The 17,508-nt window shown below is 42.4% G+C and overlaps 2 protein-coding genes across 2 annotated transcripts in view; one reads left to right on the plus strand and one right to left on the minus strand.

Annotated features, from left to right (window-relative positions):
• vps13a (vacuolar protein sorting 13 homolog A) overlaps positions 1 to 3,553 on the plus strand; it is a 32,210-nt gene extending 28,657 nt beyond the window's left edge. The window contains exons 73-76 of the mRNA XM_070963723.1: positions 1,530 to 1,615; positions 1,750 to 1,873; positions 1,995 to 2,069; positions 2,279 to 3,553. Coding sequence (XP_070819824.1) covers positions 1,530 to 1,615; positions 1,750 to 1,873; positions 1,995 to 2,069; positions 2,279 to 2,329 — 336 coding nt within the window. The 3' untranslated portion in view covers positions 2,330 to 3,553. The remainder of the gene's footprint in view (positions 1 to 1,529; positions 1,616 to 1,749; positions 1,874 to 1,994; positions 2,070 to 2,278) is intronic.
• Positions 3,554 to 3,984: 431 nt separating this feature from the next.
• gna14a (guanine nucleotide binding protein (G protein), alpha 14a) lies at positions 3,985 to 12,594 on the minus strand. The gene is made up of 7 exons (XM_070963805.1): positions 12,408 to 12,594; positions 6,565 to 6,749; positions 6,049 to 6,203; positions 5,240 to 5,368; positions 4,980 to 5,109; positions 4,728 to 4,881; positions 3,985 to 4,375 (listed from the first exon to the last, which is right to left on the minus strand). The coding sequence occupies exons 1-7, from the start codon at positions 12,526 to 12,528 to the stop codon at positions 4,185 to 4,187; spliced, it is 1,065 nt and encodes a 354-aa protein (XP_070819906.1). The 5' UTR covers positions 12,529 to 12,594; the 3' UTR covers positions 3,985 to 4,184.
• Positions 12,595 to 17,508: the final 4,914 nt, after the last annotated feature.

Raw genomic sequence — 17,508 nt, forward strand, 5'->3', positions numbered from 1 at the left:
TCTTGTCCCCTGTATAGAAGCATCTGCATTCGTCATGTTTCTCATGTTGTGTTTTCCTTTTGTTCAGGTTTTTCCTTTAATTTGTCACCTATCTGTATCACCAGCTTTAGACCCAGGCTAGCTTTGTGTGTATTTTGATCCTTTAGATTACAGACAGACTCATGTAAAATTGTGACTAATAAGAATAACACAACTACACACAACTACAAATCACAATGGATGCCACATCTCAGGCCCGCTTTTGTGTTTGTGCTGTAGTTGATTAAGTTGGCATGAGATGTATTTGAAAGGCCGTTGCGTTTTGACAAGCATGCAGGAACTTTAATGCTTTTTGGAGCGATTCCTCATCAGATATTTCATATTTACTTACTGTTTGGAAATGTAAAACCTTAAAACCTTTCCAACAGTTAGCGGTGCATTTAGAGATTTGAAACACGGAGTTGTACTAACTTTCAGAAAGATTAAAGAATGATCATTGGCCGATGCAGTCAGATTGTGGATGCACGATATATTTTAGGCCAATAAATTAGGGTACGAGTTTTAATTTTAATGTTGTGTAACTGTAAAGCACTTTGTGAAAAGTGCTATACAAATAAACTTTGCTTGCTTGCTTGCTTGCTTAATCTTATATAGTGAGTCAGATCTGGTTAGGTCAGAGCTATGGGATCGTAAATCATCCGCCTTTGCTCACTGCATCTTAGCCTTGTGCAAAAATACAAAAATGTCTATATCGTGCATCCCTAAATCAGATTATTTACTTCCTTGTCTATCACTCAAAGCACTGCTGACCTCACTCCACGCGTCGCAGTGAGCCTTTGCAGCACAGTGGCCCTCTGGGTAGAAACAGGCTTTTGGCTCTTCGTGCTCTGACCTTCACTCTTCTCTCTTGTCATGTCCACAGAGGAGATTGGCCTACAGTGAATGGTGTAGAAGTGGCTCAGAGGATGAGGGTGATGAGGAAAAGTGACAGCCGTAGTGTAGCGTTGGTGTTGTCTGTCAGTAGTTCGCTGTCGCAGGTTTTGAACGAACCAAAGAAATGAGTGCGAGTAGTTTAAGAAATGTATTTTTATGTATTTTTAGCTGTTCATGAACTTCATGTGTGTTTTCTTTATTTTGTTAATATCTTTCATTATCATTTCATTATCATCACCTCCTACTTTATACCTTATACTCTTTTCTTTCCTCATTTTCTCACAAGCCACAAAAGAAACCTTTCTTTGTTTGTATTTGCATTCATTGTCATTCACTGCCTCTATTCACTGTCCTCTTGCTCTCAATAAAAAAACTCACCTTTTAAACTTCTACCCGTCGTTGTCTTTGTTTCATCTTTCCTCCCCACGACATTTTCCAGTTTCATTAGAGGAAGGTTTATTCATCACTCTTTTTGCAGCTCCTGCTTATTTATAGTATGCAGTTGTTTTTGATGTTCTTGTGTAGAAATTCTCCTGGAACGTAGACGTCTGGGCTTCATTTTGTTTCTCAGTCCTGCTGTTTGTGTTAATATTCACATACTTTCTTTCTCCTTTCAGAAAATTGAGAATGGACGTTTCGCCAAGTACAGATACTTTGCGCATGCTAAGGTCAATGACTCCGACTTCCTCATGATCACAAAGAGGTGAGCGGCTTTGGTCTCTGATTCATCTGATTTGTCATATCGTGTCTATATTGTGTCCTTTACCTTTGGAGTCGTCACAGATAGGTACGATATGTTGCTTCTTTCTAGCCCATTTTTTGTTGTTTCTTTTCCAGGGGAATATTTTTTGTGACCAAAGGCACATTTGGCCAGCTGACCTGCGAGTGGCAGTATCTGTTTGAAGAGTTCACCAAGGATCCAATGATTGTAGAGAACCGCCGACTTCGCATTGAGGCCAAGGTACAAAAACAGAAGATTCCTTTTTCCCCCTCGAAGGCTGCTGTTTTTACAAATGCGTTGCAGATTTTAAACATTTATTTGGCAGGTTATTGCACTAATTGCCCTATTTTGTGTTCTGCAGGAGAGAGTAAAGTCTGTCTTCCATGCCAAGGAGTTTGGGAAGATCATAAACTTTAAAACTCCTGAGATAGCCAAGGTGAGTTTACAATTTGACAGTAAGAGACTCCACTTTATTTTTTATTGTCTTTCAGTTGTGTAAGACATGCCTGACTGTTATATGTCGTCTATATATAATCAAAATGAGCAGATTTGTTTTACTCGTGTTTCCGTGTGTCACCCAGGCCAAAGCCTGCAGTCACAGTGAATGACTGCACTAAAATTTGTTCTACCTTTGGTTTATTTCAGTGGGTTCTTGCCAAATTGGAGGACGCAAGAGAGAGTTTACCCAAATACTAACCCGTGAAGAAGACCAAGAAAAGCTAAAAATGTAAAGAAGAAGAAAAGAAAACATGCACAAAGTCTGTGCGTGTCAGTGCCTTTGTTCCTTACTGCATGCTACATTTGTTTACCTCCATGTGTGAGTAGTGGTAAATACACACAATCGATGCTGTATGTTGACTGTTAGTGTGTGTCGGGGAGTGAGTGGTTTGTATGTGTGCACGCCTGCAAGAGTGCTATAAATGACTCGCATTCATTTCCCACAGAAGCGCAGAATGCATTGAACCAAACCACTCATCCTTTTGTGCACATGCTGCAGTGTTCATTTTTAATGATCGATTCTTATATGAAAACTAATGGAAGTCTGGAGTTTCAAACACATCTCGTCGCAGTGTGTTCGTGTCTGAAATGCTGCTGAAATTGTCGGATTTTCAGTTTCCTCGGCCTTGGTTTCCAGTTCTCAACGTAACACACCTGAACTCACTAATTTCATCCAGTTTGATTTTTATTGAAGATATTTCAAGCTGTGTTTGTTTGGCTGTTCCGGTGCAACAGCTTAGAGATGTGGTAGAACACAGCTTGTGTAACACCGATGCCAAATCAACCATAACTGTAGCACATTTAATGTCGTACACTGTTTATTTCACCAGATTATATAAAAGGGAAACTAATTGAAATCCTGCATATGGCTTTATAACACATGTAATTCAGAATGTGCTGTCTTTCAACCCCCTCTTTTCTTTTACTCTCTTACTTTCCTTTTTTTTATATATTTCTGCAGTTGAAGACTGTTCAGTGTGTGATTTCTAGACGCATGCTATTTTTATACTGTACTTACACGATCAATCCGCTGTATATTGATATAATATAGTATTCTATCTGTATATATCCATCCTCACACAATAGTCTGTATTACAGAGTTACGGATTGTAATTTTGTGATTTTTATGTTTTTATACCACACATATGCAATGCCAACGATGTTGATAAAATTATGCAGAGAAAAGTATATTTAAAAGAAGTGAATGCTAACTATTATCAGCTGCTGTTTACTCTGGTGTGTATTTTATAGGTTTACTTTTGGTTTGGGGTGCATCGCATCGCAGTTTAATACGACTAAATATTGCTGTTGCCATTAGTGATTGTCATTTATGTCATCAGGGAGCAAAATGTTCACTGCAGTGGCTTCATGTTATGTTCCCTCAGTTTTCAAAAAAAAAATAAAATATGTGTTTCAAATTTCAGAGTCTTCTTCCTTTATTTCTTCTGCCAAAACACACAAATTACACTCTTCTTTAAGTAACTATAATAGTTTATTGAAAATTACTATAAATATAATTTCCATTTCAAAGCACAGCTTGGATTATTTACATCTAAAACAAACTCAGTGGCTGTGCTGACTGTCCTGAGTCAGTATTGCATGGCAGGCACAGGTGGCTCAGTGTTAGAAAAGGTAATATTAAATCACAAAACTCAGCTAATGCATTAGCAGAAAGTGTGTTTCAGTTAAAGCTCTCACATCTTATTTTAAGAAGTAGTAAAACAAGTAGCCCACACAATAGATCAATGATATTACTTTACACTAATTTTCACATTCTAACAAATACACACAATAAACAGTCAGCAGTCGTTTGGGTATGTCTCATATATGTTCATATTTTCTTTGGCTGGACTTTTACAGGCACAACAGATGGAAAATGAAACCAAGAATCAGCAGTTGTGGAAACAGGGAGGAACTTGGTAAAATCTAACTGTTCTCTGTTTAGACGGCCAAGGAAGAGCTAAGTAAAGATCTGTTCCGTCGCGTCCTCCTCACGCCTTTCTTTGCACCCTCTCGCGTCCTTCTGCTTCTTCTCCTGTCCTGCTGCTCCTCTTCACACCAGATTGAACTCCTTCAGGTTGTGTCTGAGGATGGTGTCTTTGACGGCCACGAAGACGAAGCGGATGTTTTCCGTGTCTGTGGCGCAGGTGAAGTGAGGGTACAGCGTCTTGTCCTTGTCCGGGTTTTGCTCTTGGTACATTTTCAGGATGAATTCTTGAGCTGCTGTAGCATCCTGCTCAGGTCCTGCAAGTCAGGGTTGATAATATTTGCTTAATTTCTTGTTTATTACATGATCTGTTTATAGTACCTCTGGTCTCTGCTTCCTGTGGTGATTGCATAAATGAAAGACTTAAAGAAACAGTGACTTTTAGTGACAGTAACATGTGACTTTTCCTGTTATCTTTTAGAATTTGTGACCTTTGCGTCGTGCATTTTCTTTCTTCTGTCTTTTCAGACCCAAATGCATTAACAGTCTCACCAGTGAGACACTGAAGACAGAAAATGTGCAAAGTCTGCTCACTTCCGATCAGACAGGGCTTCTAATTATATCACAAATGACCTGCCTGCGTATGACTTTTCAAACAAACTCACTAACCTGTGAATTCTGGGAAGTAGGAGGCTACATGAGAGTACATGATCTTCTCCTTGAGGATGTCGGTCTTGTTGAGGAAAAGTATGACGGAGGAGCGCTGGAACCAGGGATAGGTGATGATGGTTTTGAACAGGGCCTTGCTCTCCTCCATACGGTTCTGAAATGAAATTGCAGTGTGGAAACAGGCAGCAATGAAGACACATTTTAAAGGATCAAAGTCTAGAAGATGATCTGCTCTCGATCTCGAATTCGCACCTCGTTGTCGCACTCAGCCAGGACCTGGTCGTACTCACTGAGCGCCACCAGGAAGATGATGGAGGTGACGTTCTCAAAGCAATGGATCCACTTCCTCCTTTCTGACCTCTGACCCCCAACATCCACCATCCTGCCATAACAGCCAACCCAACAACAATGAAAGGGTGCAACGTCAAATGTCACCTGTGCTGCCGACTGCACGACCAGATCCAAAGCAGCATACTTGAGCCATTACCTGTCATACTGGTGTTATATCTCACCTGAAGATGACATTCTCCATGTCAAAGGGGTATTCGATGATACCCGTGGTCGGCACACGGACTCTGAGGATATCCTGCAGGTCAGGTATGTAAGAGGGTTGTGCAATTCGATCCAGGTCGGCGAGATAGCTGAAAAATGAGAGGAAATATGAAGAAAAATAACAGAATAGGGAGAATTTTGTGGCTATTAAAACAGGTAGTCAGTCACGATATGAGAAACCTGATTTATCTTACCATAATAAGAGGTAAGACTGCAGGTTTAAGTAAGTATTGCCATTGAATCTGTGAGTGTCGGTCAGCGATGTGTTAAGTTCAAACCATTAGCAAAGGGGGACACCTTCCATGCTCTACAGTGTCTCTTTATGGACATGGGTGGGGTGGACTTATCTTCTAAGTTATTAATTTTAGACATTTTATTTCCCAACATTAAGGTCAAATACTCAATTTTTTTCCAGAAAGAAAAAAATGTGGTGGAGAAATACAGCATCCTTTATTTCCTCACCTATCTAAGGTGTGCTAAAAGAGGACAGATTTGAATAATCTGAATCTAAAAATACAGTAAACACCATAAAATATACCCACTCTGTGTATGTTTTGCTGCTGTAAACTCCCTGCAGATTGACAAAACCACCAAATTTAGAGGAATCAGCACTGAGACCAATGTCTTCAACTGTAGCTTCAGCCCCACCCACTCCAATACTTTATCCTTACAACTAACAGAGTATATTATCTGAAGCATTAAATATTTGGCAGTGCTGAAGGAGTAGAAGCTCTGTGTGCATATTACATGTTGTATGTCTCATGCTCACTATTTGGTGGAGTCGGACAGCTGGTATTCCCTGCGTCGGTCGTAGCACTCTTGTATTCCCGCATCGTCCCACAGACTCCTGACGGCCACCACCAGGCTTTGCTCTAACTCCTCCACTTTGTCCACTTCCACCTCCAGGACTGAGTCTGCATGACTCTGCGGACACACAGACAGCCACGAAGACAGTGAGAAAAAGGTCCAGCCGACGTGACGCTAAACGTCTCTTACTTTGTGGAAAAGCACCAAGGAGAGGAAAAGAAGCAGGACACTAGTTTGGATTTTGAATTTTTAGATTTAAGTGCAGGGAAATGTAGACTTGATTTGTAGTTGTGTTTGCAGAGCAGCAGATTCTCCCTGTACTCTGCACTGAAGTTGACATCTAGAGCCTATTGGTCGATGAACACAGGAGCATGTTTAATACATATCATGTAGAGACAAACTGAGAAAACCACAAAGAAGTAGAAATTGCTGATGTCCTCACTGATAGCTAAAGGAGCCATCTTGAGTCTGTCTGTACCTGGTTCTGGTGATTAGAGAAAGATATGCTGAGTGCCTCCATGGCTCGGATCATCGCCTGCATGGACGTGTAGATGTTCTGGTAGACCAGCTTGGCGTAGCTCTTCTTGTCCTCATCTGTGTATCCTCCTCCATGGATAATCCTCATTTGTTTGATAAAGGTGCTCTTTCCACTCTCTCCCGTGCCTGTTGGGTACAGCGAGGGTTCAATCCAAGGATATGTTTTTATACTTTTACATCTTAACGTGCTACAAACAGCGGTGAAGGGAAACCTGTGCTGGTGGGGAGGCAGGAATGAAGGGTGCTGATCAACATTATGATAACGAGTTACATTTTGTCTGTAATTTGTAAGTAATGCATTAATGTTGTCAGTGCATGGTTTTAGCTCTCATGTTTTTGGCTTTGAAATTTGTTAATCCGTTTTCGACACATGCTCCACTGAAAACACTACAAAGACAATATCATTTTACTTCATCAACTTCATTGATTTTTGTAAATGTATGCTCATTGTGAATTTGATGCAGCAGCATGTTTCAAACAAGTTGGGACAGGAGCAACAAAAGACTGGGAAAGCTGCTGAATGCTCCAAAAACACCTGTTTTTCCACATTCCACAGGTAAACAGGCTCATTGGTAACAGGTGAGAGTATCATGATTGGGTAAGAAAGGGGCATCCTGGAAAGGCTCAGCTGCTCACAAGCAAGGTTCACCACTTAGTGAACACATCCATCCATCCATTGTCTATACCGGACTATCCCTTTCCAGGGTTGCGGGGGGGCTGGAGCCTATCCCAGCTGTCAACGGGCGAGAGGCGGGGTACACCCTGAACCAGTCGCCAGTCAATCACAGGGCAAACAAACAGCCATTCACGCTCACACTCACACCTAAGGACAATTTTAGAGTCACCAATCAACCTAATGAGCATGTTTTTGGTCTGTGGGAGGAAGCCGGAGTTCCCAGAGAGAACCCACGCATGCACGCATGGGAAGAACATGCAAGCTTCACACAGAAAGGCCCGACCCGGGGATCGAACCGGCGACCTTCTTGCTTTGAGGCACATGCACTACCTGCTGCCCCGCCGTGCCGCTAGTGAACACATGGTTGTATAAAATTACAACATGAGCTGAGGAACATGCGTTGTTTTTATTTAGGTCTTATACGGAGCCCCATCGTTTTTGGAATCAGTGTTGTATATGTGAGCTGCCAGTTGATGATAAGCCGAAGCAGGTAGGTACAGCAGGTAGATCTACTGCTTTCATTCTTTCATTAGAAAGCAATAGATCTACCTGCTGTACCTGATAAATGAGCAAATGTTCAGTAACCGTCTTAGTTTAACACACACGCACACACACCCGTGCACACACAGAGTCTCTGTCACGTTCCTCTTCAGTTCCCCTCATTTTCTCATTCAGACCACATGATGCACAATCGATTTGTTTAACAAATGTGTGTTTGTTAACAGACCTGGATAAGTTGCCCTGTCTGCGTGTGGGCTCACGCCATGCGTGTGTGTGTGTGTGTGTGTGTGTGTGTGTGTGTGTGTGTGTGTGTGTGTGTGTGTGTGTGTGTGTGTGTGTGTGTGTGTGTGAAAATACTCCTGCCCCTGTATCCTGGCCTCTCAGCCAAGTGTGTTAAAGCTCGGCGATGAGCCTGAGTGGTGCCAGCAGTTTTGCATGGCACGGGGAATTCTCCAGTCTTTACATCTTGGCAAACAAGGTTCAGACAAATTGTCTGCATTTGAATGCATCTTGTTTACAAGTCAAGTTTCTTGGAGATGAGGGGGATTTGGGCAAGACAGGCAGGTAAACCCTGAGATGGAGGCAAATCACGATCCTGCACGTCTGCTTTGCTTCACTTGTTCAGAGAGACTTAAATGAGCTCAGAGGCCTCAGACTTTCATCACTCCGTGCACAAACTGGGGACACTGATGGAGTTTGAAAGACAAGTTTACGAGCCAAAGAAGGTATAACAAGTATATGCTTTAAGATGTATTTCAGGAAGTGCGACATTTCATAACCTTTTTTTTAATTTGTGTATCATGATTGATTTCCCTCAGTAGACGTGACACATCACATATACATATTTGACCACAAACACAACCCCACACCTACACGCACCTCGTTGGGGGAGTGTGGTGATGTGACGAGTGTGTGAATGAATGTGGCGTTAATGTGGCCGATGTAAGAACGATACGTAATAAAAAGCCATGTGGCGGTTTGGGAAATTCTACTATTTCCTTGTGTGCTGTGGAGAGGTGTGGGCTTGGTTCCTGTGTGTTTCCTGTGGTTCTCCTGGTGGACTGGGAGCTCCAACACAGCTGGGACTCGTCACAATCAAGCACAGCATAAAGGCTGGACTGCAGAAGACTCGTTGTTTCAGCTGCCTAGTGGTACAGCTGGCTGTTTACTAGAGCGACCTGCGAGTAGAAGTCTATATTTAGTCTTTGTTTCTCTCGTGTCGATAACCAGTACTTGATCTCTTGTGGCTTTTTCTTTATGCTCACCCGCCTCGACCCTCTAGTCCACAACCATCACCACCTAGTTTCATATGTGCCTCCACCACCACGTGCCCTCAACGCTGCACTCCACCTGAGCTCTGTGCACTCCAGCGTATCCCTGAGCTGCTCTCTACCTCAGTGCCTCACCTGCTAATCTCAGGACTTCCTGCATACCTGAAGTCTCCAGCCTACCTCCACCCACGACCGTTGATCATCTATCGTCTCAATAAATTCCTATTTTAGACAACAAACCAAACAATGAAAGGAAGGCAGCATGAAATCAGTTGTAATAATCAGGGGGGTGGGACCGTGGGGGAAAAGGGGAATGAGTTAACCGGCCCTCGTGTGTGGAGGGCTCACACATACTACAAAGCCATGGAGAACACCTAATGTGCAGGTTCCAGAACTGTGTGCCACGCTCCTGATAATAAGAACACTAAATAACGTGCCTGCGAACAAAAAATGAATCTCTTTTTACAAAGAGCCACCGGTCATACCTCAATCCATTTTATTCTTGCTTCTCTGGGTTCTGTTGTTCTAAAATGGATAATCAGCTTCATCTGTTTTCCTCTTCTTCTTTGTGTGTTTTGTGCTTGCATTAGTTTGTTAATATTTAATACTAATACTGCATCTGTTCAGATGTGCATGCCAGCCATGCATGGTTTATGGTCCCGCTTTCTTTCACATTTTCTATGTTTATTCTTTTGTTCATGCATTCGTCCAGCTCTTGTAGTGAAATTGCAGCTGAACTAAATGACCAGCACTTGTACCCTGCGCTGTATAGAGGATTGTTGATGTGTGTGCGTCGTCCTACAGCTTTTCACGGTCGGTCACCGAATCGACAGAGGAGGCAGAATGCGTACGTGTTGATCTCTCATTCTGCTTCACTCCCACTCGTCCTCTCCGGGGACCTGACTGTGACCATCCTAATGAAATCCTCTGAGAGCTCTGAGTCACTCTGATCAGGTAAATGAATGTTATTGTTAAAGCACTTCCCTTGTGATAACCTGGAATCACTTATTCTGAGTCATCTTTTTTTCTGGTGACCTGTTCAACCTGTTTCTGCTCATCAGACAGTTTAGCCTTTGTGCAGCCGTTTCAACAGCCCAATGACTTGTTTCTGTGTATGTCATCCACATAAATTGCTCAAAACTTTGTCGCAGCTGACAGTAACTTTGTCATCCTGAGCAGTGATGTAACACGCTCTGTGCCGGAATCCATGTAATAATGAGTTTTAACATATAGATAAGAGCTGAGATAAGAGCTTTCACAGAAAATAAAGAGGGATTTATAATGAATTTAGTGGGCAGAGGCCTGACACTCTCTGAGAGAAAGCCCTTTCTCAGAGAGCAGTGGAGGCAAACCTACAGCTCACATCCTGTGCGGGGCTGGATTTGCATGATATTTGCATGAGGTGCGCCAGTAGCAGCTAGTTATGGCTTTCAAACACACCACTGACAGAGGTCTTGACAGTGACTCCCGTGCCTGACATGCTACGGCACTGCTGCGGTAAAGTGGGCTGTGTCCAGAGCACGAGCAGAGTCATGGATGGAACCTGTTCCCAGTTCACCGGATCTATAAAAGCTATGCACGTGCATAGGGGGACACAATGAGTTCAAGCCTCAAGTCCTCTATCTCAGCTGGCATCAAACCTGCTGAGGATGAGCACTGAAATCGACCACCACCTGTCCTTCACACAACATGCAGGAGGGGTCTACAAAAAGGCCCAACAGCGCACGTTTCTCCAGAGGAAGCTGAAAGGTTTAAACATCAGACATTTTAACAGCAGAACGTCACCCCTCGAGCGGGCATCACCAGTCAAACCCAACTCTCAGACCTTTACAGTCAGTAAAGAGAACGGCAGACTCCATCATTTGGGACCGTTCGCATCCCCTTCATCACCCCTTTCAGTGACTCCCATCAGACAGCTGCTTCAGGGCAAAAAACCCCCTTTCATTCCCACTGTAATATCCATTTTAAACAAGGCCAAACAGATGTGAAGACTTTTTGACGCAGCTTCCACGCCTGCTCTTATTTAGTTAAGAAATAGTTTGTGTTTAAACACAATTTTATGTGACTCGTTCATGGGTATATGTTTTAATGTTCTTTGTGAGCTCCTGGGACATTTTTCTATCATTATGTGATGAAGTTTATGAATCTTGAATCCTTGAAGTGCCCTCGGACAAATCAGTGAGCTCACACCAGGAAGTGTAAGTCCCTCCTTCACATTATTGACTCCTCCATAAAAGACCCAAGGTGTAAACATCACAAGCATGAAGCAACACAACTGCCCCTCCTGACACAATATACTGATAACTGACTCCTGGACATCATATTCATACTTTCCCCTCACTATTTTGTTCTTCATTCCGTTTTCACACTAAGATGAAACTGCAGTTCAGCCCAACAGAGGAATGAAAACGGCCACCTTTGTCCACTCCAGCAAACTCTGCGAGAGAATTTAACTGGCAAGGAATGGATGCGCTAAGTTTCGGTTTCCATACACACTTGGACAGGAAACGAGCTCAAGTCAAAACACAATATCGTCTTAAACTGTCAAATCTCTCTGTGCGTAAGACAGTTTTCAGTATTTCTGTGGGAACATTTGAATCCAGACAACAAATGAATCAAGGCTAAAAAAATCTCCTTAGTGCGTAAAATGAACGGTGCGGCTACGGCGCGCAGCTACTCACACTCTAACGGTTGGGGCTTAGCCCGGGCGCACTGCACATCCGGAGACCAGACCGAGGACAGAGGAGACAGGACATGTAGAGAACAGTTAGATATGAAGTATACAGTATAGCTGGTCACACTACTCTTGACTTGGTTGCTTTACGCACAGTCACGTCTATCCAAAACATCTTAACACACAGAGCATGGATATATTTTATTAAATGTTTTTTGTTCCAACATTTATCAGAATTAAAATTTAATTTAGTTTCATAGTCTGCTGAGTGCTGACCCACCCGCCATGATACCTGCACGCCCAGGTGTGGTCAGGAAGCAGTGAAGCGATGGGAAATTTAAAGCTCTCCTTGATGACTCACTGATCTCCCGTAATTGGTACCAGGGAGATAAACCACAAACCCCCAAACAGCAAAACGACAAGTACGAATTATTCCATCACAGAACATTTTTTAAGAGCTTTGAAAGGTTGATTTTGACTGGAAATGGACAGAAAAGTTAAGGATGGGGTGGGTAGGGCACGCGCCATCAGTTTCCTCCCATTAAGACCATGTTTTCATACATAATTCGGTGTCACTGGGGTAAAGACCACCATGTATGTGTGTGAAGGACGTCAGCCATTCTGTACAAACTCAGTTACCCTCCAGGCTCAGCGTTGCTCACCTAACAGCAGCAGCTTCAGCTCCCTGCGAGAGTCTTTCTTGTCTCTGCGCAGCTGCTTCTCGATCTCCTCGTTGATCCTCTGGTTCTCTCTCTCCTCCGCCGACACGCAACATCCAGCCATCGTTCAAACGGAGCAGCCCGTCCTCCGCTGAGCCCTCTGCTGTCGACGAGAAAAATGCCGAAGGCGTTTGGGGATGTCAGCCGCGTCTTCTCCGCTCGTTCCACCTCTTTCGCCTCACAGATTCAGAGGGGAAAAGGCGCAGAGCATCACTGACGGTGATGCGTTCTTCTGCCTCTCCACTGAGAAAAGCAGCTTATTGAAGAAAATGAGGAGGTTCAAATAGAGAATTCCTGGTCTAAGGGGAAAATTCAGAGATCTTTTTGTTAGGACTCACAGTCTCTGACAGTCTTTGATAAGGTGCTGCGGTTGGTCTGAGGCTGGACACTTGTTAAACTTTACCCACCCGACTGTGGAGGGCGTGGCACGAGCTGCAAATAGAAAAGGATAAAATGGGAAGTTAACATCCGCAGCGGGCAGAGTGCGTTGCCTTCACCCCACAGAGATGATATGATACATAAGCAATAACTAAGAATGGTGGAGTATGGCCGCTGTGTAGACTTTAATTAAAGAAAGCAAGGCCCAATAAATGCAGGAGCTATAGGCCTGTCTTAAATACGTGTGCGTAAACTGGCGTTGGTAATATGGTTGCCAGCTGCAAGTAGCTGTCTTGGTCATTTTTAATACATCAGACATATATTATAATCCGGGTTTTAAGGGGTTCGGGACGTGAAACAGCCTCCACAGTTAAGCAGCACTGCAAGGAGAGGGGCAGTGAAGGATCTTGCCTCAGTGCGTCCTCTGACACTGCCATGTCTCCGTATGACCGCTAGGGGTCAGCAAGGCCAGCTGGGATACGGGGTGGCAGCCGATGGGCACAGAAGTTCCGAGTTGCAGTCTTTGTTTGTGCATTGGGTCATTTTATAAAATGAGTAAATGACCGAGAGAAGGGCAGGTGCAGGGGAGCAGGAGAGGTTTAGAAGACAAGGAAGACTGACAGGGAAGGTAAAGGAAGGAAATTCATGTTCCTAGACTGCCTTATTGGAGTCATGTTACTGTTCTTATATTCAGATTTATTTCACTGATTGTCTCCACATTTACTTTCACTTTGTCAATTTTTATTTTATAATATTTATTTTTCTTTCTCTTATAAATGTGTTTATTTGTGATACTGTTCCAGAAAAACATATATGCAAGAGAATTATATACTGGGTTCATAGAAAACTTATATATATCAAGGGAGATGAAAAGGTGTTACATGTTTTTAGAATACATATGACCCTGTAGGAATAATATGGTGACTTTCCTTTAGATTTGGGGGTAAACTCTAGATCTAGAAAGAAAGCATCTTTTATTGATATCATGAATGCACAAAAACAACCACACATTAAAATACAGAAGACAGTGAAAAGACAAGCAGTTGGTGGTTTTAAGGGAATTAGATCATAAAATGAATGTGAAGATGACAGAGAGTAAACGTGAATGTGCCCTGACTTTAACCATTAAAAGACAGGAATTGAGATTGTTGAGTGTTGGGTATGGCTGACCTTAACAAAATAACCATCAGCAGTCTTTGGGTCTTTGTGCAGTTTACTCTGTTTATCCACACTTTGGCCTCAATACAGACATTTTGGAGAAGTCCAGACTACTCTGTCTCATCATGATTGCCTTGCAACAAGAACGGCTGAACGTGTTACGATCAGCCGGAATACGTAAGTACTTAAGAAATTGGTTTATATCTAAATAAACTTTATTTATGGTGCTTGCTTAAAATCAGAATGTAAACAAAGCCAGACAAGTTTTCATAACCTTCTCAGTGTATTTTGTTGTCTCGCACGTAAAAATTAAAAAATATCGAAGATAACAAGGGAAAAGAGAACTAAACTAACCTCTAAGAGGCTGCTTCACCCAACATGTTGGCAGTTTGCTTGGGGCACATTCTATTGAACTTTATAGAGCAACAAGAACCACATCTGTGTCCACTTTAACTAAGCTTTCAAAGCTTGACAGAGGTTTGTAATTCAAATTGGACTTCAAATACATATGGCGAGGACGTGTGGCAAAGCACTACGCTCACAGACATACGATGGGGAATAATGACATAGGTTTAAAGGCATTGAATGGATCACACCGTAAAAATGAGCCGCATCACTAAAAGATAGGAAAATAAAAATCAGAGTCGACATACTTTTGAAAAGAAACGTGACTTCATTCAGAAACATGTTGAAGGAGTGCGAATTTATGGATACAGGAAACATTTTACACATTGTGATTGAAGATCGTCATAAAAGCACTATTTCAAAATGAGTCATTAAACTTTATGTCTTCATGATTTGGAGAAGGACACTCAAAAGTAAGACGTGACTTTGACTTGAGTTTATGGGAAGCTGACTTCCCCAAACTTGACCCCACTTAACGTAATTCACCATATACTGTATGTAACACTGCGCTGCTCTTGAACACGCCGCATGAAATTTGAACCGCGGCACAGGTTTCCAAACCATGTGTGCGAGTCAACACCAGCTGGAGTCTGTGCTCTCTTAAAGGGAAAATCGAGCCTGAACAAGTCACATGAGCTCCCTCAGAGCAATGACGTGAACATGAAGTCACTCACAAAGCTTGGAGGCTTGTGTCTCGATCAAAATCCGATTAGAATTTGTATCTTTACCAGTACAATGTGGTGTTTTTTCATAATCTACCTTCATCATTGTGTAAGAAAGTGAAACCAAAACATTAATCTAAGCTTCACTGTCAGTTGACACACTCCAGGTTTTATCACTTCAGCTTTTTGAATTACTCTTTTAGGCTCACAAACATGGACGGATGGTTTCCGCTCAGTGGGTTGAACGCAGTAAGTGAAACAAGGATTTTCCCTTTAAGTGACAAGGACAGTGTAAACAGCCACTTTACAACAGCAGGGACACAAGTTACTGATTACTGCAACTCTACAAGTTATCGTCAACACTGACCGGGTGAAACTTTCGTCCAGCTTCAAAACATCTCCTCTGGCACCAAGCAGAGTCACATTAACACCATTTTAACAATCAGCAAAATGTGTGACGAGCTGGCCCCCAGTTTTTCCTATTGGGCCCTGCTGTTGGTGAGTGGTGATTGTAACATCTTCATTTGCTTCAAGTACACTGTGAACTGGACTGGAAATTAACGTGCTGAAGTGGGTGTTGCCTGCCAAAATCAACCATCCTTGTAAGCAATTTCACCAGCCAGCTGAAATATCTGAAAACAACAGGACCTCCAAGCGAAGGCTGGTCACCTGCCAAAGTGGCTGGTAGATGCCAAACCACAGCCAAATGTCGCAAAAACACTCCGCAGGTGGCTGGTGGTGATTTGGAGTCCAGATTCTGACACCTTGCAAGCACGTCAGGCAGTTCAATGCGTTACAATGCACTGCGGCACAGGTTTTAAGACATGAATCTGATGTGACAGCATTATGAAATCAGTAATAATGTAATCAATGATTACAGTTCACTCATGGTGTTCTTATAATGGCCTGTAATGATGTCATATTAGCTACATGAGCTACACTTCAAAGCTCTTCCCCGGTCTTCTTATAGCACAGAATAACAGAGCGACCGCCAAGCCGAAAAACCAAACAATCTTCCAGCTGCACAAAGGGACATTATTGGCTGCACTAGCTTCACTTCTCATAAAAACACAGGTGCCTTGCATGGGACTTCAGAGGCACAGCTTATTCAATAAGGCAATATGTACATGTGAACTGTGTATTTTCTCCTATGCTGTCATTTCATAAGTCTAAAATAATACTGTACATTCTAATGAAATGGTGGCAATCAAGCTGGAAATGAAGTCAAAAATAACAATAAAGCACCTGTAAATGTACCAACCTAATTAGGCCAAATGGTTGAGTTGTCATTATTTTGCACAGTCAGTCACAGAGACTCTACAATGCAGTTTCTATCAGGGTGGAGGTTCGTTTGAGGGGTTTAAAGGGCGATGGCATTCCCATCTGTGAGCACAAACAGATAGTTACATCGCCTCCTTAACAAGATCTTTATACTGTAGACTAAGAAATCCCAAAGTGAATCAATACTTATTGAGAAGCTGTGTCATAAAGAAATTAAATATAAAAAAATCAGGAGTCAATGAGTCATGTGATTACACTTATATGGCAAGTGCTCTGTTCCTGAAGCCAGTTAAGAACTAAACTTTACAATTAGCCCTGTAGGTTGGATTCAGTCTGTAGTTTGTCAAATAAAAGTCAATTCAACAGACCGGCTACTAGAAGTACTGGCATACCAATCGATCAGTTGGATAATAATATTCCTCTTTATGCATTTCTGAAGCTGAACAATGTTTCTGTGCTGAGAAATTAAAGTAACACAAAATAAAACACAAAATTTACATTCTCCTCTTAAAAAAGGGAACAAAAACAAACATGTAAATAACTTTTTCTTCTTCCAAAAATGAATTAGCCATGAGACATACAATACAATTACATAGATACATATTTTCAATACTGCACATTCAATCTGCCAAAGAAGTAATGATTACAAAGCCGACAAAGATGCTGCCATATATATAGAGAGATGTATGTACAATGATTATAGCATTCATAATTGCACTATGCCTCAATAAATGTAAATTACAGGCTTATGTTCTTGGGACTTGTTACAAAAAAATACTTGGAAGTAATCCAGGAATGAGGAATTGCAAATCAGAGGTGCCAATCAGAAACAAGAAGGGCTTACTTTGGTACAAACTGAACAACAACCCTTTTATGCAAGAATTCACCAAATTTATCCTCCACTGCTATTGAACTACAACAGTCAGAACAGCCGGGCTGTGATTGGACAATTATAAAGACACAGCTAAAGTGTGACTGGCTTATCTGCAGGTCAGACGGAGGGGACGCGCGCAAGGTTGCGATTGGGCAGTTCGAGCAGTTCCGCACACTAGGTGGCGTCCTCCCCTCTGACTGCCTGCTAACTAACTGTAGCTTCAGTCAGTCCAAGCTGTGTGTGTGTGTGTGTGTGTGTGTGTGTGTGTGTGTTTGCTAGAGGGGGG

The sequence above is a fragment of the Chaetodon trifascialis genome, chromosome 6 (assembly GCF_039877785.1).
Source record: "Chaetodon trifascialis isolate fChaTrf1 chromosome 6, fChaTrf1.hap1, whole genome shotgun sequence".
Classification (NCBI taxonomy): Eukaryota; Metazoa; Chordata; class Actinopteri; order Chaetodontiformes; family Chaetodontidae; genus Chaetodon; species Chaetodon trifascialis.